The sequence below is a fragment of the Lytechinus pictus genome, chromosome 8, assembly GCF_037042905.1.
Source record: "Lytechinus pictus isolate F3 Inbred chromosome 8, Lp3.0, whole genome shotgun sequence".
In the NCBI taxonomy this organism is placed as follows: Eukaryota; Metazoa; Echinodermata; class Echinoidea; order Temnopleuroida; family Toxopneustidae; genus Lytechinus; species Lytechinus pictus.
This window is the reverse complement of record NC_087252.1, coordinates 3,844,098-3,866,028: the sequence shown is the minus strand read 5'-3', so window position 1 is coordinate 3,866,028 and position 21,931 is coordinate 3,844,098. Positions and strand designations below refer to the sequence as shown.

Sequence of the window (21,931 nt, the reverse complement as noted above, 5' to 3'; positions counted from 1 at the left end):
CTCATTTTACCAATTATGCAAATTAGGTGCCCCAAATTAGCATAAATATGCATATTATCAAATTTTTCTTAATAAAATTTTGAAATTCAACATTTTGGCTTTCTTACCCCACCAAAGATAACTTCTTAAATTAAAGATGAAATTTTGCCTTCTAGGGTGACCTTTTCTTGGACTTGCCCTTTTTGAAATGACACCATATATGGACCTTGTTTATTAAATATGGGCAGAAGGGTAATGAAATATTGATTTGCATGAGTCTTAGGCTGCGTTTATGCGACCTCAAGCCAGAATCATGATTTGAATCATGATTCAAAAAACAAACATGAATCACAATACCACAGAATCAGCGTTCAGACGAACCTTCATTTTAAAGCTGTTTTTCCTCGGATTCGGACCGATCCAGTGCGCATCACAGTGCGCAGTTTGACAGAGGAAGTTAGGTCCACTTTTTTCGCACGGGTTTTGGCTCTCGAAAAATCAATCCTGTACCTTCCGAATTCAGTCTATTATACCAAAATTTGTTTACTTATTATTCTTCTTGTCGGTTTATCGAAAATTGTGTTCGGATGTAAATTTAAGCGTAGATCCAATTTCATATTGACACTTGTTAACTCATCCACAATTGATATCATTGTCTGTTCAGTTAGTTCATTTACTAGTTCACTTGAAGTTGACGACATGACAAAAAAAAGATCAAAAGAAGTGGACGATGCGATGCCCAACACAGTTAAATGCATGTGACAAGAAATGCATGCATATCATATTTTGTATAAATACACTGAGCATAGCGCGTCTTGAGCTTGGCAAGAGTCAAACCTAAAGTAGCCCGACACAGTGACGTCATAGAATCATGATTCAAATCACGATTGCGTTTATACGACATTTTTCGTTCGTGATTCTACAGAAACGTCTTTCTAAACGCCCTTTTTCCGTGTTTCATGTTTGTGATTTGAAAGACGTTTATTTCCATTTTAGACTAAATGCAATCGTGATTCTGCAGAATCATGATTTGAATCATGATTCAGATCATGATTCTAGGGTAAAAAAGTGGCGCATAAACACACCCTTAGATCACATAATCAAGGTCGGAGGTCATTTAGGGTCATGTAGTATTATCATATGATTCGTGTTTTTTGTGAATAATCATTTAACAGTTTTCAAAGTCAGCATTGCTGCTATATTGAATCGTAATGCAGGCGAGACTGCCAGGGGCGTTCCACTTCTTTTCAGAAGGTACAGTAGTAAATGAGTTTTGAAAAAAAAAAACCTGAAATGTAATATTAAATCTTTGAATTATTCCTTTCAAAATTTACATAATTTTGTTCAGAGATAGTGGCTTACATTTAATAATAATAATAATAATAACATTTGTAGGGCGCTTTATACTGGTGTTTCAAAGCGCACAGGTTGGCAGATTATAATAGTATACAGTCAATCGGTAAAAAAAAAAAAAAAAAAAAAAGTTAAGTTATGAGAAAAGGTGAGCTTTAAGTGACGATTTGAAGATTTCTACGGAGGGAGCATTTTGGATATGAATTGGGAGTTTATTCCAGAGGGTGGGAGCAATTACAGAAAATGCACGATCACCATATCGGGTCTTAGTGCGAGGGCCATGAATTAAATTATTGGAATATGATGAACGTAAGGATCTGACAGAAGAGGAAGAACGAAGGGAAATAAGGTCTTGGAGATATTTGGGTGACATATTATGGGTAATTTTGTATACAATGAGTAGAATTTTGAACGTTATGCGAGAGTGAACCGGAAGCCAATGAAGTGATCGGAGAATAGGGGTGATGTGTTCGTGTTTCTTGCTCAAGGTTACCATTCTCGCTGCAGTGTTGAGGATTCGCTGGAGGGGAGAGATGGAAGAAATTGGGAGGCCGGCAAAGAGGGAGTTGCAATAGTCTAGATGGGATGAGACGAAGGCATGAATGAGTTTTTCAGTAGAGGCTTGGTCGAGTAGTCGCCTGACCTTACCAATCCTAAATAAACCCCATGATGCTGATTTGCAGATGTTCCTGATATGTGGCTGGAGGGTAAGGTGCTTGTCTAAAGTGACACCAAGGTCTTTGACAGAGTCAGACATCTTAAGTATGCCCTCTCCCATATTGAAGTCTGGCAGAGGCTCCGTAGCTCTAAATTGCGAAGAAAGATGTACCAGTTCTGATTTGGCTTCGTTGAGACGGAGTCTGTTCTTCGCTGACCAGACCTTGATGTCCTTGAGGCAGTCACTCAGTAGATTAACAGCATATGTCTTCTGGTCGGATGCCATGGATACGTAGATTTGCGTGAGTGTACATTTTCGTTGAGTGTACATGTAGATTAAAAACTTAATAAAAATCAGTTTGAAGACTATCTGCAGTTTCCTCCAACTTAAATTTATCTAATTCCTTAGAATTTTCATGAACAAGTATTGATTTAGCTTCATGTTAAACTCCTTAATAAAGTCAATAGAGCAATCCAAATTTTCTTCTCTTTTTTCCCCTTTCATTTCAACAATCATGTGATATCAAAGACATTACAATGAAATGAGAATTCTCCACTGAACTATATAAACCCATAAAAATTCTGCAGCTCGAATGTGAGGGACGATATCTTTTTTGCAACTGAATTATAAAATGTGGAAGTGGTATCATTTGAAAGCTGGATTATTCCTCTTTTCGATGATTTGCCATTTTAGGGCAAAGTCAGAAGTGAAAATGTTGTAAAATGCTTTGTTTTCTTTAAACCAGAGTCTCCATTTCCTTGAATTTTGCCCTTGGGAAGCAGGTGAGAATGAATGTTTGGGTCATTTAAAAGTTGAAAGGAATGGTTTGTGTTGTTGAAGAGATGTGTTTCCACTGTTTGTGTGCATGATCAAGTGTTTCAGATAAAAATTGTAAAGGATTGAAATATTGTGTGATTTTGTGTTTGCTTGAAGTGAAAACTTAAAATGTAAACAACAATTAAACCAATGATTTTTTTTTTTAGTTCACCATCTTAAAACCTTTTTAAATTTCATGGTTCAAACGTGATTTGAAACACATTCAATCCATTAAATGCAAACGAGAGTACACCATGTGTGGACTTCCGTGAAGTGGATCAGCGTCAATCAAACTGTGTCAAAGGTTAGTGATCGATCGCTAATTTTAAAACAGCATTTCTGATTGGTTCCTACATGTACATGTAGTTTGCATACTGAGCAAAATGCACATGTAACAATGATCTTGATAGGACGTTTCATATAGCGATTACTAACCTTTGTATACAGTGTACACGACCGTGGAAATTGGAAATTCGTTATCAGAAACAATGAATTTTGCAACATGTCATTTTTACATTGCTGCATATTTATAAATTCTGTGCATTCCATGAAAACATTACAATATGCAAATAATGCATTATTAAGAAGAGGAATTATCATCCAATGGTACCGTATTCATATACGATGGAACACTTAAATTCATTACCTTTCAAACTTGAGCTGCAGAACCTTTTTGAGGGGTCTATTTAAACTTTCTGTGTTATTTGACTTTTTCCTTTTTCTTTTTTTTTTGGACGGGGGTCACAATAAGAGATAATGCGAGTGATGGGTCATAATATAAAGAGATAATACGAGTGAATGACTAAAGAATTAAATCATGTTTCATGTCATTAGGAGATATCTGTGACAGTGGACATCAATTGGAAGGACAATCTACTTTGATAAGTGGTGCACGTGAATCTAAATATGAAGTACATCGTAGAGAAAGAGAAAGACTATATCAATCTCCAAGATCCAGTGAAAGCATATATTCCATTCCACAAACCAATTTACACGCAGGAGGAAAACTGCATGGATGTGACTCCTGTGAGAAAGGATTTTCACAGAAGAGAGATCTTGAATGCCATCTTTTGACTCATAAAGGAGATAAACAATTTGACTGTTCATTTTGTAAAAAGAGATTTTCAATGATAAGTTCTTTAAAAATTCACCTCCGAACACAGAGGAGAAAAACCTTATGAATGTTCACTTTGTGAAAAGAAATTTTCACAAAGGAGTTCTCTCAACAACCATCTCCTAACACACAGAGGAGAAAAACCTTATGAATGTTCATATTGTGAAACAAAATTTTCACGAATGAGTATTCTAAGAAATTATCTGCTAACACATACAGGCAAAGAACCTTTTGAATGTGAAGTCTGTAAAAAGAAATTCGCACAGAAAACCGATCTAAATGTCCATCTTTCAAACCATACTGGTGAAAAGCCCTATGAATGTTCATACTGTGAAAAGAAATTTTCACATATATGTGTAAATTAAATAGACATCTTCTAACACACATAAGAGAAAAACCTTATGAATGTTCATATTGCGAAAAGAAATTTTCAGATATGAGTAACCTTGATAGAAATCTTCTGACACACACAGGAGGAAAACCTTATGAATGTTCACATTGTAAAAAGAAATTTTCACAGAAGAGTAACTTACACAGACATTTCCTATTACATACTGGTGAAAGACCTTATGAATGCTCATATTGTGAACACTCATCTGCTAACACATACAGGCAAAAAATCTTTTGACTGTGAAAACTGTGAAAAGAAATTCACAGTTTCACACATAGGAGTACTCTCAACAAACATCTCCTAACACACACAGGAGAAAGACCTCATGAATGTTCATATTGTGAAAAGAAATGTTCACGAATGAGTACTCTCAATGATCATCTACTCACACATACAGGAGAAAAACCTTTTGAATGTGAAAACTGTGAAAAGAAATTCACACAGAAGAGTAACTAACACAGACATTTCCTATTACATACTGGTGAAAGACCTTATGAATGCTCATATTGTGAAAATAAATTTTCATATAAGAGTAACTTAGATAGACATCTTCTGACACACTGAAATTTGCACTTAAGAATACTCTCAATCACCATCTGCTAACACACATTGGAGAAAAACCTTATGAATGTTCACTTGAAAATAAATTTTCACACAAAAGCAATCTGAATAAGCATCTCGTCAACCCACACTGAAATTTGCACTTAATAATACTCTCAATCACCATCTGCTAACACACATTGGAGAAAAACCTTATGAATGTTCAGATTGTGAAAAAATTTCACTAAAGTGTAACTTAAAAATACATCAAACACACACAGGAGTAAAATCTCATGAATATTCATGAGTAAAAATAGTCTGGATGGTCATCTTACAACGCACTGCACGGATGTGACTACTGTGAGAAAGGATTTTCACAGAAGAGAGATCTTGAATGCCATCTTTTGACTCACAAAGGAGATAAACAATTTGACTGTTAATTCTGTAAAAAGAGATTTTCATTGATAGGTTATTAAAATTATTATCTCCAAGCACACACAAGAGAATTCACACCTTGTGAATGTGAATACTGACAAGAAATATTCAAAGGTCAGCTCAAATCTTATTTTGTAACACACAGGAGAAAAGACTTATGACTTGTAAGAAAGAAATTTGTTCAAAGGAGTACTCTCAACACTTATCTGCTTACACACACTTGTGAAAAACCTTATGATTGTTCATACATGTATTGTAAAAAGAAATTTGCACAAAGAAATACTCTAACAAATCATCTGCTTACACACACAGGAGAAAGCCTTATGAATGCAAATACTGTCAAAAGAAATTTGCATGTAGTAATACTCTCAACACTCATCTGTATTTACACACACATAAGAGAAAAACCTTATGAATATTCGCATTGTGAAAAAAAATCACTGAAAAGCAATCTGAATATCCATCTTTCAGCCCATACTGTTAAAAAACCTTTTGTTCACACTCTGAAAAGAAATTTTCAAAGAAAGGACGGCTTAAATTTCATTTTGTAACACACACAGGAGAAAAACCTTGTGAATTGTTACAGTGTACTTTGTATAAAGAAATTTGCACAGAGGAATATTCTAAAAAAATTGTCTGTTCACACAAAGGAGAAAAACCTTATTAATGTTCACATTGTTAAAAGAAATGTCCACATGAGAGTACTCTCAACACTCATCTGCGACATGTAGTACACAAAGGAGAAACACTATGAATTTTCAGATTGTGAAAAGAAGTTTGTACATAGGAAGTCTGTCAATAATCAACTGTTAACACACACAGGAGAAAAACCTTATGAATATTCACATTGTGAAAAGAGATTTGCACAGAAGAGTACCCTGTGGAGTCATATCCTAACACACACAGGAGAAAAGGCTTATAAACGTCCACATTGTGAAAGAAATTTTCACAGAGAAAAGATCTGAATATCCATCTTTCAACCCATACTGGGGAAAAACCTTATGGATGTTCACACTGAAAATAAATTTTCACATTAGTGTAACTTAAATAGACATCTTCTAACACATAGGAGTTAAATCTCATGAATGATCTCATTGTGAATGAAAAAATTCATGGAAAAGTGATCTGGATGTTCATCTGTCAACACACTAGGGTAAAAAAAAAAAAAAAAAAAATATTCATACAGTAAAAAGAAATTTTCACAAGAGCCATCTCAAAGGTTTATTTCCATTTGGTCTATCGGTAATCCCAATTCATTCAAACACTAACTCGTTTAATATTATTTGGATTCCATCAGATTGTCCATTGTACATGGTCTTACTGTCATTTCGTCCTCTCACCAATTGTCTAAAAACCAGTTGGTCTGATAGCCATTTAGTCCTTATACCATATGGTCTAATTGGAATGTTTTGGGGTGAAATGAATAAAAAATAGGTATTGAACCAACTGGTTTTGAAACAAAATGGAAATAGACGAACTGGTGTTAGACAATTTACCTTCTCAAATCTAATTTCTCAACAAACATGGAAAAATCTTTATGAATGTTCTAATTGTATTTTCTCAGTACAGTCATCTAAAAATGAATTGTTATCAAATAAGGGAGAAAACGGTAATGAATGTCCATGCTGTAAAAAAGACATCTTCAGGGACATCATGAGAGAAAAAGCAAATTTTCACATACCGGTAGACACTTTTCTTTAAACCACACTAGGTTATTTTAATCTTGATTTTCACACTGCAAAAAAAAAAAAGAGTTCTAATAGAGTAAAATATAAAAGGCGAAAAAAGTGAATTTTTTTCACCACCCCTTCTGGAGATAACCGCCTGGGAAAAACCTATCAAACATTTATGAATTCTCCCTCTGAAAGTGATAATTTACAACTGTAATTGTTCTAATTTTCTTACTATTTTACTCTTTGTTTTAATAACACTTGGTGCTATCTTTCACAAAAACAAAAAAAATCTTTGCTGAACAATTATACATGTATTTTAATTCTAATAGCAAGTTTAATTTGATACATTTTATTTTATTCCCAATAGTATAGATTTTGATTAATGTTTAAGATCGCACTACAAAAAGAATAAATTAAAACCCTTAATTTTCTCATATTTTATGCCATCAGGAGATATCTGTGACAATGGACATCAATTGGAAGGACAATCTACTTTAATAAGTGGTGCAGGTGAATCTCAATTTGAAGTACATCCTAGAGAAAGACTACATCAATCTCCAAAATCCAGTGAAAGCACATATTCCATTCCACAAACCAATTTACACACAGGAGGAAAACTGCATGGATGTGACTTCTGTGAGAGAGGATTTTCACGGAAGAGAGATCTTGAATGCCATCTTTTGACTCATAACGGAAATAAACAATTTGACTGTTCATTTTGTAAAAAGAGATTTTCAATGATAAGTTCTTTAGAAATTCACCTCCGAACACACAAAGGAGAAAAACGTTATGAACGTTTACGTTGTGAAAAGAAATTTTCACAAAGGAGTACTAAAAAAACTCATCTGTTAACACACACAGGAGAAGCGACTTATGAATGTTCACATTGTGGAAAGAAATTTCCATATAGGAGTACTCTCAACACTCATCTCCTAAAACACACAGGAGAAAAACCTTATGAATGTTCATATTGTGAAAAGAAATTTTCACGAATGAGTACTCTCAATGATCATCTGCTAACACACACAGGCGAAAAACCTTTTGAATGCGAAAACTGTAAAAAGAAATTCACACATAGGAGTACTCTCAAGAAACATATCCTAACACACACAGGAGAAAAACCTTATGAATGTTCATATTGTGAAAAGAAATTTTCACGAATGAGTACTCTAAGAAATCATCTGCGAGCACATACAGGCGAAAAACCTTTTGAATGCGAAATCTGTGAAAAGAAATACGCACAGAAGAGTGCTCTCAACAAACATCTCCTCACACATACAAGGGAAAGACGTCATGCATGTTCTTATTGTGAAAAGAAATTTTCACAAAAAAGGGATCTAAATATCCATCTTTCAACCCATACTGGTGAAAAACCTTATGAATGTTCATACTGCGAAAATAAATTTTCACATAAGTTTAACTTAAATAGACATCTTCTTACACATATAAGAGAAAAACCTTATGAATGTTCATGTTGCGAAAAGAAATTTTCAGATAAGAGTAACTTTAATAGACATCTTATGACACACACAGGAGGAAAACCTTATGAATGTTGACATTGTGAAAAGAAATTTTCACAAAGGACTACTCTTAATGATCACATGCTACCACACAGAGAAGAAAAACCTTATGAATGTTCACATTGTGAAAAGGAATTTTCACAAAGGAGTACTCTTTACACTCATCTGGTAACACACACAGAAGAAAAGCCTTATGAATGTTCACATTGAGAAAATAAATTTTCAGATAAGAGTAACTTTAATAGACATCTTCTACAGGAGGAAAACCTTATGAATGTTCACATTGTGAAAAGAAATTTTCACAAAGGAGTACTCTCAATGATCATATGCTAACAAAGACAGGAGAAAAACCTTATGAATGTTCACATTGTGGAATGAAATTTTCACGAATGAGTACTCTCAATGATCATCTACCAACAAATACAGGCAAAAAACCTTTTGAATGTGAAAACTGAAAAGAAATTCACACAGAGGAGTAGCTTACACAGACATTTCCTATTACATACTGGTGAAAAATCTATGTATGCTCATATTGTCAAAAGAATTTTTTATATTCTGACACATGAGTAAAACCTTAATGAATGTTCACGTGAAAAGAAATTTTCACAAAAAAGCAATCTAAATAAGTATCTATCAACCCACAATGATGAAAAAGAAATATGGTGAAAAGAAATTTGTGCTTAGGAATACTCTCAATAACCATCTGCTAACACACATTGGAGAAAAACCTTATGAATGTTCACATTGGGGAAAAGAAATTCGCACTTAGGAATACTCTCCACAGCCATATGCTAACACACACAGGAGAAAAACCTAATGAATGTTCACATTGTAAAAAAAAATTAATTTGATGCATTTTCTTTTGTTCCCAGTAATATTAGAGTAATATTAGACTTTGGTTCATGTTTCAGATCACACTACAGAAAGAATAAATTAAAACCCTTAATTTTCTGATATTTTATGCCATCAGGAGATATCTGTGACAATGGACATCAATTGGAAGGACAATCTACTTTGATAAGTGGTGCAGGTGAATCTCAATTTGAAGTACGTCCTAGAGAAAGACTACATCAATCTCCAAGATCCAGTGAAAGCACATATTCCCTTCCACAAACCAATTTACACGCAGGAGGAAAACTGCATGGATGTGACTTCTGTGAGAAAGGATTTACACAGAAGAGAGATCTTGTATGCCATCTTTTGACTCATAAAGGAGATCAACTATTTGACTGTTCATTTTGTAAAAAGAGATTTTCAATGATAAGTTCTTTAAAAATTCACCTCCGTACACACAAAGGAGAAAAACGTTATGAACGTTCACGTTGTGAAAAGAAATTTCCACAAAGGAGTACTAAAAAAACTCATCTGTTAACACACACAGGAGAAGCACCTCATGAGTGTTCACATTGTGGAAAGAAATTTCCATATAGGAGTACTCTCAACACTCATCTCCTGATACACACAGGAGAAAAACCTTATGAATGTTCATATTGTGAAAAGAAATTTTCACGAATGAGTACTCTCAATGATCATCTGCTAACACACACAGGCGAAAAACCTTTTGAATGCGAAAACTGTAAAAAGAAATTCACACATAGGAGTACTCTCAGCAAACATCTCCTAACACATACAGGAGAAAAACCTTATGAATGTTCATATTGTGAAAAGAAATTTTCACAAAGGAGTACTCTAAAAACTCATCTGTTAACGCACACAGGAAAAGCACCTTATGAATGTTCACATTGTGGAAAGAAATTTCCATATAGGAGTACTCTCAACACTCATCTCCTGACACACACAGGAGAAAAACCTTATGAATGTTCATATTGTGAAAAGAAATTTTCACAAAAAAGGGATCTAAATATCCATCTTTCAACCCATACTGGTGAAAAGCCATATGAATGTTCATACTGCGAAAAGAAATTTTCACAAAAAAGGGATCTAAATATCCATCTTTCAACCCATACTGGTGAAAAGCCATATGAATGTTCATACTGCGAAAAGAAATTTTCACGAATGAGTACTCTAAGAAATCATCTGCGAGCACATACAGGCAAAAAACCTTTTGAATGCGAAAACTGTGAAAAGAAATACGCACAGAAGAATGCTCTCAACAAACATCTCCTAACACATACAAGGGAAAGACGTCATGAATGTTCACATTGTGAAAAGAAGTTCACACAGAAAACTGATCTAAATATCCATCTTGCAACCCATACTGGGGCAAAACCTTATGATTGTTCACACTGTTAAAAGAAATTTTCACATAAGTGTAACTTAAAAATACATCTTCTAACACACACAGGAATAAAATCTCATGAATGTTCATGAGTAAAAATAGTCTGGATGGTCATCTTACAACGCACTGCATGGATGTCCTATTGTGAGAAAGGATTTACACATTAGAGAGATCTTGAATGCCATCTTTTGACTCACAAAAGAGATGAACATTTTAACCGTTAATTCTGTAAAAAGAGATTTTCATTGATAAGTTATCAAAAAATTTATCTCCAAGCACACACAAGAGAAAACCTTGTGAATGTGAACACTGACAAGAAATATTCAAAGGTCAGCCCAAATCTCATTTTGTAACACACAAGAGAAAAAACTTATGAAAGATATTAGAGAAAGAAATTTTTTCAAAGGAGTACTCTCAACACTTATCTGCTTACACAAACTTGTGAAAAACCTTATGATTGTTCATAGATGCATTGTAAAACGAAATTTGCACAAAGAAATACTCTAAAAAATCATCTGCTTACACACAGGAGAAAGCCTTATGAATGCGAATACTGTCAAAAGAAATTTGCATGTAGTAATACTCTCAACACTCATCTGTTTTTACACACACCTAAGAGACAAAACCTAATGAATATTCGCATTGTGAAAAACAAAAATCACAGAAAAGCAATCTGAATATCCATCTTTCAACCCATACTGATGAAAAACCTTATGTTCACACTGTGAACAGAAATTTTCAAAGAAAAGACGGCTTAAATTTCATTTCGTAACACACACAGGAGAAAAACCATGTAAATGATTATAGTGTACTTTGTAGAAAGAAATTTGCACAGAAGAATATTCTAAAAAATTGTTTGTTCACACAAAGGAGAAAAACCTTATGAAAGTTCACATTGTTAAAAGAAATGTCCACATGAGAGTACTCTCAACACTCATCTGCTTCATGTAGTGCACAAAGGAGAAAAACTTTATGAATTTTCAGATTGTGAAAAGAAGCTTGTACGTAGGAAGTCTGTCAATAATCAACTGTTAACACACACAGGAGAAAAACCTTATGAATATTCACATTGTGAAAAGAGATTTGCACAGAAGAGTACCCTGTGGAGTCATATCCTAACACACACAGGAGAAAAGGCTTATAAATGTTCACATTGTGAAAAGAAATTATCACAGATATACGATCTGAATTTCCATTTTTCAACCAATACTGGGAAAAACCTTATGGATTATTCACATTGTGAAAAGAAATTTTCACATAAGTGTAATTTAGATAGACAACTTCTATCACACACAGGAGAAAAATCTAATGAATGATCTAATTGTGTAAAAATTTTCATGGAAAAGTAATCTGGATGTTCATCTGTTAACGCACAAGGGTAAAAAAAAAAAACTTTTAAATATCCACACAGTAAAAAGAAATTTTCACAAGAGTCATCTCAAAGGTTTATTTCCATTTGGTCTACCGGTAATCCCAATTCATTCAAACACTAACTTGTTTAATATTATTTGGTCTTCCATCAGATTGTCCATTATCCACTTGGTCTTACTGTCATTTCGTCCTCTCACCATTTGTCTAAAAACCAGTTGGTCTGATAGCCATTTAGTCCTTATACCATGTGGTCTAATTGGAATGTTTTGGGAGCATGAATGAAATGAATGAAAAATAGGTATTAAACCAACTGGTTTTGAAACAAAATGGAAATAGACGAACTGGTGTTATACAATTTACCATCTCAAATCTAATTTCTCGACAAACATGGAAAAAACTTTATGAATGTTCACTTTGTATTTTCTCAGTACAGTCATCTAAAAATGAATTGTTATCAAATAAGGGAGAAAACTGTAATGAATGTCCATGCTGTAAAAAAAGACATCTTCAGGGACATCATGAGAGAAAAAGCAAATTTTCACACAGTTAAAATATTTTACAAGATTTTCATGAGGACACTTTTCTTTAAACCACACTAGGTTATTTTCATCTTGATTTTTACACTGCAAAAAAAATGAGTTCTAATAGAGTAAAATAGAAAAGGTGAAAAAAGAAAAAGTGATATTTTTTTCACCACCCCTTCCGGAGATAACTCCCTAGGAAAAACCTATCAAACATTCATGAATTCTCCCTCTGAAAGTGATAATTTAGAACTGGAATTGTTCTAATTTTCTTACTATTTTACACTTTGTTTTAATAACACTTGGTGCTATCTCTCACAAAAACAATCTTTATATACATATATTTTAATTCTCATAGCCAGTTTAATATGATACATTTTCTTTTGTTCCCAGTAATATTAGATTTTGTTTAATGTTTAAGATCACACTACAAAAAGAATGAATTAAAACCCTTAATTTTTTCATTTTTTATGCCATCAGGAGATATCTGTGACAATGGACATCAATTGGAAGGACAATCTACTTTGATAAGTGGTGAAGGTGAATCTCAATATGAAGTACATCCTAGAGAAAGACTACATCATAAATCTCCAAGATCCAGTGAAAGCACATATTCCCTTCCACAAACCAATTTACACACAGGAGGAAAACTGCATGGATGTGACTTCTGTGAGAAAGGATTTTCACAGAAGAGAGATCTTGAATGCCATCTTTTGACTCATAAAGGAGATAAACAATTTGACTGTTCATTTTGTAAAAAGAGATTTTCATTGATAAGTTCTTTAAAGATTCACCTCCGAACACACAAAGGAGAAAAACGTTATGAACGTTTACGTTGTGAAAATAAATTTTCACAAAGGAGTACTAAAAAAACTCATCTGTTAACACACGCAGGAGAAGCACCTCATGAGTGTTCACATTGTGGAAAGAAATTTCCATATAGGAGTACTCTCAACACTCATCTCATGATACACACAGGAGAAAAACCTTATGAATGTTCATATTGTGAAAAGAAATTTTCACGAATGAGTACTCTCAATGATCATCTGCTAACACACACAGGCGAAAAACCTTTTGAATGCGAAAACTGTAAAAAGAAATTCACACATAGGAGTACTCTCAACAAACATCTGCTAACACACTCAGGAGAAAAACCTTATGAATGTTCATATTGTGAAAAGAAATTTTCACGAATGAGTACTCTAAGAAATCATCTGCTTACACATACAGGCGAAAAACCTTTTGAATGTGAAATCTGTGAAAAGAAATACGCACAGAAGAGTGCTCTCAACAAACATCTCCTAACACACACAGGAGAAAGACGTCATGAATGTTCTCATTGTGAAAAGAAATTTTCACAAAAAAGGGATCTAAATATCCATCTTTCAACCCATACTGGTGAAAAACCATATGAATGTTCATACTGCGAAAAGAAATTTTCACATAAGTGTAATTTAAATAGACATCTTCTAACACACATAAGAGAAAAACCTTATGAATGTTCATATTGCGAAAAGAAATTTTCAGATAAGAGTAACTTTAATAGACATCTTCTGACACACACAGGAGGAAAACCTTATGAATGTTCACATTGTGGAAAGAAATTTTCACAAAGGAGTTCTCTCAATAACCATTTCCTTACACACACAGGAGAAAAACCTCATGAATGTTCACATTGTGAAAAGAAATTTTCACGAATGAGTCATCTCAATAATCATCAGCTAACATATACAAGAGAAAAACCTTTTGAATGTGAAAACATTGAAAAGAAATTTGTACATAAGAGTGCTCTCAACGAACATCTAACACATACAGGAGAAAGACCTCATGAATGTTCACATTGTGAAAAGAAATTCGCACAGAAAACTGATCTTAATATCCATCTTGCAACCCATTCTAGTGAAAAACCTTATGATTGTTCACACTGTGAAAAGACATTTTCACTAAAGTGTAACTTAAAAATACATCTTCTAACACACACGTAGGAGTAAAATCCCATGAATGTTCATTAGTAAAAATAGTCTGGATGGTCATCTGTCAATGCACTGCATGGATGTGACTACTGTGAGAAAGGATTTTCACAGAAGAGAGATCTTGAATGCCATCTTTTGACTCACAAAGGAGATAAAAAAAATTGACTGTTCATTCTGTAAAAAGAGATTTGCATTGATAAGTTATTAAAAAATTTATCTCCAAGCACACATAAGAGAAAACCTTGTGAATGTGAACACTGACAAGAAATATTCAAAAATCAGCTCAAATCTCATTTTGTAACACACATGAGAAAATAACTTATGAAAGAAATTTAAGAAAGAAATTTGTTCAAACGACTACTCTTAACACTTATCTGATTACACAAACTTGTGAAAAACCTTATGATTGTTCATACATTTATTGTAAAATGAAATTTGCACAAAGAAATACTCATCTGCTTACACACAGAGGAGAAAGCCTTATGAATGCGAATACTGTCAAAAGAAATTTGCATATAGTAATACTCTCAACACTAATCTGTTTTTACACACACACACATAAGAGAAAAACCTTATGAATGTTCGCATTGTGAAAAACTAAAATTGCTGAAAAGCAATCTGAATATCCATCTTTCAACCCATACTGTTGAAAAACCCTATGTTCACACTGTAAAAAGCAATTTTCAAACAAAAGATGGCTTAAATTTCATTTCGTAACACACACAGGAGAAAAACCTTGTGAATGGTTACAGTGTACTTTGTAGAAAGAAATTTGCACAGAGGAATATTCTAAAAAATCGTCTGTTAACACAAAAGAGAAAAACGTTGTGAATGTTCACATTTTTTAAAAGAAATGTTAACATGAGAGTACTCTCAACACTCATCTGCTACATGTAGTACACAAAGGAGAAAGACTTTTTTAATTTCCAGATTGTGAAAAGAAATTTGTACATAGGAAGTCTGTAAATTATCAACTGTTAACACACAAAGGAGAAAAACCTTATGAATATTCACATTGTGAAAAGAGATTTGCACAGAAGAGTTCCCTGTGCAGTCATATCCTAACACACACAGGAGAAAAGGCTTATAAATGTTCACATTGTGAAAAGAAAATGTCATAGAGAAACGGTCTGAATATCCATCTTTCAACCCATACTGGGGAAAACATTAAGGATTATTCATACTGTGAAAAAAAAAATTCACATAAGTTTAACTTAAATAGACATCTATCACGCACAGGAGAAAAATCTCATGAATGATCTCATCATGTAAGAATTTTCATGGAAAAGTGATCTGGATGTTCATCTGTCAACATACTAGTGTAAAAAACCTTGTAAATATTCACACAGTAAAAAGAAATTCTCACAAGAGTCATCTCAATAGTTTATTTCCTTTTGGTCTACAGGTAATCCCAATTCATTCAAACACCAACTTGTTTAATATTATTTGGTCTTCCATCAGATTGTCCATTATCCACATGTTCTTACTGTCATTTCGTCCATTCACCATTTGTCTAAAAACCAGTTGGTCTGATAGCCATTTAGTCCTTATACCATGCTATCTAATTGGACTGATTTGGGGTGAAATTAATGAAAAATTGGCATTAAACCAACTGGATTTGAAAGAAAATGGAAATAGATGAACTGGTGTTAGACAATTTACCATCTCAAATCTAATTTCTCAACAAACATGGAAGAAAATTATGAATGTTCACATTTTTTTTTTCTCAATACAGTCATCTAAAAATGAATTGTTATCACACAAAATGAAGGGAGAAAACCCTTATGAATGTCCATGCTGTAAATAAAAGACATCATGAGAGAAAAGGCAAAGTTTAGAGAATATCTTTTATACAAGATTTTCATGAGGACACTTCTTTAAACCAAACTAGGTTATTTTCATCTTGATTTTCACACTGCAAAAAAATGAGTTCTAATAGAGTAAAATAAAAAAGTGTACAAAATAAAAAGTGATTTTGTTTTCACCACCCCTTCTGGAGATAACCACGTGGGAAAACCTATCAAACATTCATGAATTCTCTGAAAGGGATAATTAAGAACTGGAGTTGTTCTACTTTTTCGTACTATTTTGCACTTTGTTTTGATAACACTTTGTACTATCTTTTACAAACAAGAAAAATCTTTGCTGATCCATTATACATGTATTTTAATTGTCATAGCGAGTTAAATTTGATACATTTTCTTTTGTTCCCAGAAATATTAGATTTTGGTTAATGTTTAAAGGTCAAGTCCACCTCAGAAAAATGTTGATTTGAATCAATAGAGAAAAATCAGACAAGCACAGTGCTGAAAATTTCATCAAAATCAGATGTAAGGTAAGAAAGTTATGACATGTCAAAGTTTCGCTTATTTTTAACAAAATAGTTATATGAACGAGCCAGTTACATCCAAATGAGAGAGTCGATGTCACTCATTATTTCTTTTGTTTTTTATTGTTTGAATTATACAATATTTCAACTTTTATGAATTTGATGATTAGGACCTCCTTGCCTGAAGCACAAAATGTTAAAATAATGGAATTCCACGTGTTCAGGGAGGATGAAACTCCATTTCACATGACAATGACGAGAAAATAAAAATATTTCATTTAATAAAATACAAAAGAAATAGTGAGTGGGTGATGTCATCAGTTCCTCATTTGCATACCGACTGAGATGTGCATATAACTGTTTTGTGAAATGAAGCGAAACTTTAAAATGCCATAACTTTCTTAATTTTACATCTGATTTTGATGAAATTTTCAGTGTTATGCTTGATGGATTTTTCACTTTTTATTCAAATCAAGTTTTTGTTGGGGTGGACTTGTCCTTTAAGATCACACAACAGAAAGTATGAATTAAAAATAAACCCTTAATTTTCTCATGTTTCATGTCATCAGGAGATATCTGTGACAATGGACATCAATTGGAAGGACAATCTTCTTTGATAAGTGGTGAAGGTGAATCTCAATATGAAGTACATCCTAGAGAAAGACTACATCAATCTCCAAGATCCAGTGAAAGCACATGTTCCATTCCACAAACCAATTTACACACAGGAGGAAAACTGCATGGATGTGAATTCTGTGAGAAAGGATTTACACAGAAGAGAGATCTTGAATGCCATCTTTTGACTCATAAAGGAGACAAACAATTTGACTGTTTATTTTGTAAAGAGAGATTTTCATTTATAAGTTCTTTGAAAATTCACCTCCGAACTCACAAAGGAGAAAAACATTATGAACGTTCACATTGTGAAAGATTTTCACAAAGGAGTACTCTAAAAACTCATCTGTTAATACGCTCAGGAGAAGGTCCTCATGAATGTTCACATTGTGGAAAGAAATTTCCATATAGGAGTACCCTCAACACTCATCTCTTTACACACACAGGAGAAAAACCTTATGAATGTTCATATTGTGAAAAGAAATTTTCACGAATGAGTACTCTCAATAATCACCTCCTAACACACACAGGAGAAAAACGTTTTGAATGTGAAAACTGTAAAAAGAAATTCACACATAGGAGTAGTCTCAACAACCATCTCCTAACGCACACAGGAGAAAAACCTTATGAATGTTCATATTGCGAAAAGAAATTTTCAGATAAGAGTAACTTTAATAGACATCTTCTGACACACACAGGAGGAAAAACTTATCAATGTTCACATTGTGAAAAGAAATTTTCACAAAGGAGTACTCTAAAAAATCATCTGCTAAAACATACAGGCGAAAAACCTTTTGAATGTGAAATCTGTAAAAAGAAATTTGCACAGAAGAGTGCTCTCAAGAAACATCTCCTAACACACACAGGAGAAAAGCCTCATGAATGTTCTCATTGTGAAAAGAAATTTGCTCGGAAAACCGATCTAAATATCCATCTTTCAAACCATACTGGTGAAAAACCCTATGAATGTTCATACTGTGTAAAGAAATTTTCACATACGTTTAAGTTAAATAGACATCTTCTTACACACATAAGAGAAAAAAACTTATGAATGTTCATATTGCGAAAAGAAATTTTCAGATAAGAGTAACTTTAATAGACATCTTCTGACACACACAGGAGGAAAAACTTATGAATGTTCACATTGTGAAAATAAATTTTCACAAAGGAGTACTCTCAACACTCATCTGCTAACACGCACAGAAGAAAAACCTCATGAATGTTCACATTGTGGAAAGAAATTTTCACAAAGGAGTTCTCTCAGCAACCATCTCCTAACACACACAGGTGAAAAACCTTATGATTGTTCACACTGTGAGAAGACATTTTCACAAGTGACTACTCTCAAACACCATCTCCTAACACACACTGGAGAAAACCCTTTTGAATGTGAAAACTGTGAAAAGAAATTTATACATAGGAGTGCTCTCAACAAACATCTCCTAACACACACAGGAGAAAGACCTCATGATTGTTCATATTGTGAAAAGAAATTCGCACAGAAAACCGATCTAAATATCCATCTTGCAACCCATTCTAGTGAAAAACCTTATGATTGTTCACACTGTGAAAAGAAATTTTCACTAAAGTGTAACTTAAAAATCTTCTAACACACACGCAGGAATAAAATCTCATGAATGTTCATGAGTAAAAATAGTCTGGATGGTCATCTGTCAATGCACTGCATGGATGTGACTACTGTGAGAAAGGATTTTCACAGAAGAGAGATCTTGAATGCCATCTTTTGACTCACAAAGGAGATAAAAAATTTGACTGTTCATTCTGTAAAAAGAGATTTGCATTGATAAGTTCTTTAAAAATTCATCTCCACACACACACAAGAAAAAAACCTTATGAATGTTAACATTGTGACAAGAATTATTTTTTTAAAAGTCAGCTCAAATCTCATTTTGTAACACACAGAAGAAAAAAAACGTATGAATTTTCACATTGTAGAAAGAAATTTGTTCAAAGGAGTACTCTCAACACTTATCTGCTTTCACTTGTGATAAACCTAATGAATGTTCATACATGTATTGTAAAAAGAAATTTGCACATCATCTGCTTACACACACAGGAGAAAAACATTATGAATTTGAACATTGTGAAAAGAAATTTTCACAGAAGAGTCATGACAAATCTCATTTACTAATACACACGCAGGAGAAAGGCCTTATGAATGCTCACATTGTGAAAATAAATTTTCACAAAGGAGTAATCTCAATAACCATCTGCTTGTGCACACAAGTGAAAAACCTTATGAATGTCCACATTGCAAGAAGAAATTTTCACAATACAACAATCTACAAAATCATCTGCTAACACACACGGGAGAAAAACGTTATGAATGTTCACATTGTAAAAATTTTTCACATAAGTGTACTCTTATATTTCCTATCCAAACACGATTGTAAAGGGTTTTGATTGTGGTCAGCGCTGCTCTCTTATTGAGCAATGGGATAATTATAGCATTTTATGTCTGCACTGTAAAAAATGAAGTGCTAATGTAGCACTTACAGTGCTTGTATAGTGACTGCACTGCGAGTGCTGATTTTCTAGTTCAAATTTAAACTAGAAAATCAGCACTCGTAGTGCAGTGACTGCAGTCACTATACAAGCACTGTAAGTGCTAAATTAGCACTTCACTTTTTACAGTGTGTATTTATTATTATTATTATTATTATGATTCTATATTCAGTTCTAGTTCTGCCATGTTCCCTATGAGGAAAGTCAGCAAGAAGGTATTATCCTTAACGAATAAAGTGTAATGTCTATTCTATTAAGATAGTGCTAAGAATATTGTTTGGACTATATGAAACGTGAGCAACCGTAACATGATTCTTATAACTCACTAAAATTGGTAAGGTGAGGCCAAAGATTTGATAGAGAAAAGATTACCAAAATGCATTTACAGCAATGTGGACAAAAATATGAATATGTAAAACCAACTTGTCAAGCAATGTTAGTAATCTGTTCATATCTTTTAAAGACCTCTTTGTGACATTTGATGAATGAGGGTTGTGTATATAGTAACAATGGCAGCGTTTATGAATGTAAAATGAAGAAGCGCTAATATTTTGAAGCGAGTCTTCATGGCCGGCGATGTTTGCCGGGGGGGGGGGGGGGTTAATGGGGGCTCAAATATGGAATTTTGTACAACAGCCTTATGAAGATCGTCATTATGCCCCCCCACTCATCACCAAAACCTTGTGAAACCACTGTGCATAGCGGTCTTTAATGGTACAAATTGGATTATGTATTTAACGTATTGTAACATAATTGTGTGTTAGTTTTATGTTTTATGATTCTTGGCATCCAACTTGACGATGAACTCTCCTGTTTTCAATCTCTTTGATTATTTATGTTCGGTTATTTCAAGAAATATAGGTGTAATGAATATAAATTAAATTTCCTTCCACAAAACATATTACTCAACCTTTATTATACAATGGTTTATCCATATTTAACTTATTGTAATGTTGTATGGGCCACCACAGCCAACAATAACCTAAATATGTTCAGATTATTTAAATTACAGAAAATAGCAGTGAGAATAATGTGAAAAACTTCATTTAATGCTCACTCTAGTGTCCTTTTCAAAAGATTAAAACTCAAGTGTATTTGACATTTATAAACTATCCCTAGAATCATTTATGTATTCTTGCCACAAAAAGATAATTCCTGAATCACTAAGCAGATATTTTTTCTCAATACTACTACCCATTCTCACCAAACCCGTAGTCAATTTGATTTTCACATGCCCTCCGTCCGTACTACTTTTACTAAAAAAAATGGAATGTGTTCAGGTCCCAAATTATGGATCTCTCTTCCCCCTACACTTAAAAATAGTTTATCCCTAAATAGTCTTCAACGTCAGTACAAAAAAGACTCGGTTAACAATGTTCTCATTCAATAACAACTAGTAATTGTAACATGACTATAATTTCTGTGTTTGCCCTTCTCCTACACCAAGTCTCACTTCACCTGTCATTTTTCTGTGACACTCGACATACGCTCGTCCTTTAACTTTATTCTATAATTTTTTCTAGAAAGGCAAACACTTCATTTAACTTTGTTAATGTTTGTTTTTACCTTGTTTGTGTTTGTCTTTGTATGTTCTATTATGTATCCCATCTTTTTATTTCTTTAATGGGCTTGAACTTCTAAGATCCAACAGATCTTTAATGCCAGTCAACACTCGAAGCCTGTTTTGTACAATATTTACTGTAAATCATTTTCATTACTTTGTTTTGTCCTTTCTTGCTATTATGTATTTCTTATTTACCTGTATATATGTTATTTTTATCGAGTGAAATTAAATGAATTGAATTGAATATGGGTAATAAATTATATTTTTGTATCATGTTGCATCATTAAAGAAGCCAAAGGATGAAACTATATGAA

At 33.3% G+C, this 21,931-nt stretch overlaps 2 protein-coding genes and 1 pseudogene across 7 annotated transcripts; all 3 read left to right on the top strand.

The window, feature by feature from the left end:
- LOC135154980 (zinc finger protein 239-like) overlaps positions 1-4,285 on the top strand; it is a 24,332-nt pseudogene extending 20,047 nt beyond the window's left edge.
- LOC135155031 (gastrula zinc finger protein XlCGF52.1-like) lies at positions 3,962-21,931 on the top strand. 6 transcript variants are annotated; one of them, XM_064103389.1, is made up of 4 exons: positions 7,330-7,469; positions 9,450-9,667; positions 13,091-13,150; positions 17,482-17,500. In XM_064103389.1, exons 1-3 carry the CDS (start codon positions 7,400-7,402, stop codon positions 13,136-13,138), a joined length of 336 nt encoding a protein of 111 aa, XP_063959459.1. In that variant the 5' UTR covers positions 7,330-7,399; the 3' UTR covers positions 13,139-13,150; positions 17,482-17,500. The 6 variants fall into 6 exon arrangements, 4 of the variants coding, with proteins under 4 accessions (XP_063959459.1, XP_063959458.1, XP_063959456.1 ...); XM_064103387.1 differs by having other exon boundaries at positions 7,385-7,469; positions 9,450-9,509; positions 17,482-21,931; XR_010294369.1 differs by having other exon boundaries at positions 3,962-9,667.
- On the top strand, positions 9,683-13,082 carry LOC129266434 (zinc finger protein 84-like). The gene has a single exon (XM_054904287.2). It carries the CDS (start codon positions 9,737-9,739, stop codon positions 10,730-10,732), a length of 996 nt encoding a protein of 331 aa, XP_054760262.2. The 5' UTR covers positions 9,683-9,736; the 3' UTR covers positions 10,733-13,082.

Excerpts from the sequence above, each read along its gene's own strand:
- LOC135155031 (XM_064103386.1), top strand. The coding sequence starts at position 7,400 with ATGCCATCAGGAGATATCTGTGACAATGGACATCAATTGGAAGGACAA. Across the intron at positions 7,470-9,449 it reads TACTTTAATAAGTGGTGCAG|GAGATATCTGTGACAATGGA; the intron begins GTGAATCTCAAT and ends TTATGCCATCAG. Across the intron at positions 9,510-13,090 it reads TACTTTGATAAGTGGTGCAG|GAGATATCTGTGACAATGGA; the intron begins GTGAATCTCAAT and ends TTATGCCATCAG.
- LOC129266434 (XM_054904287.2), top strand. The coding sequence starts at position 9,737 with ATGATAAGTTCTTTAAAAATTCACCTCCGTACACACAAAGGAGAAAAA.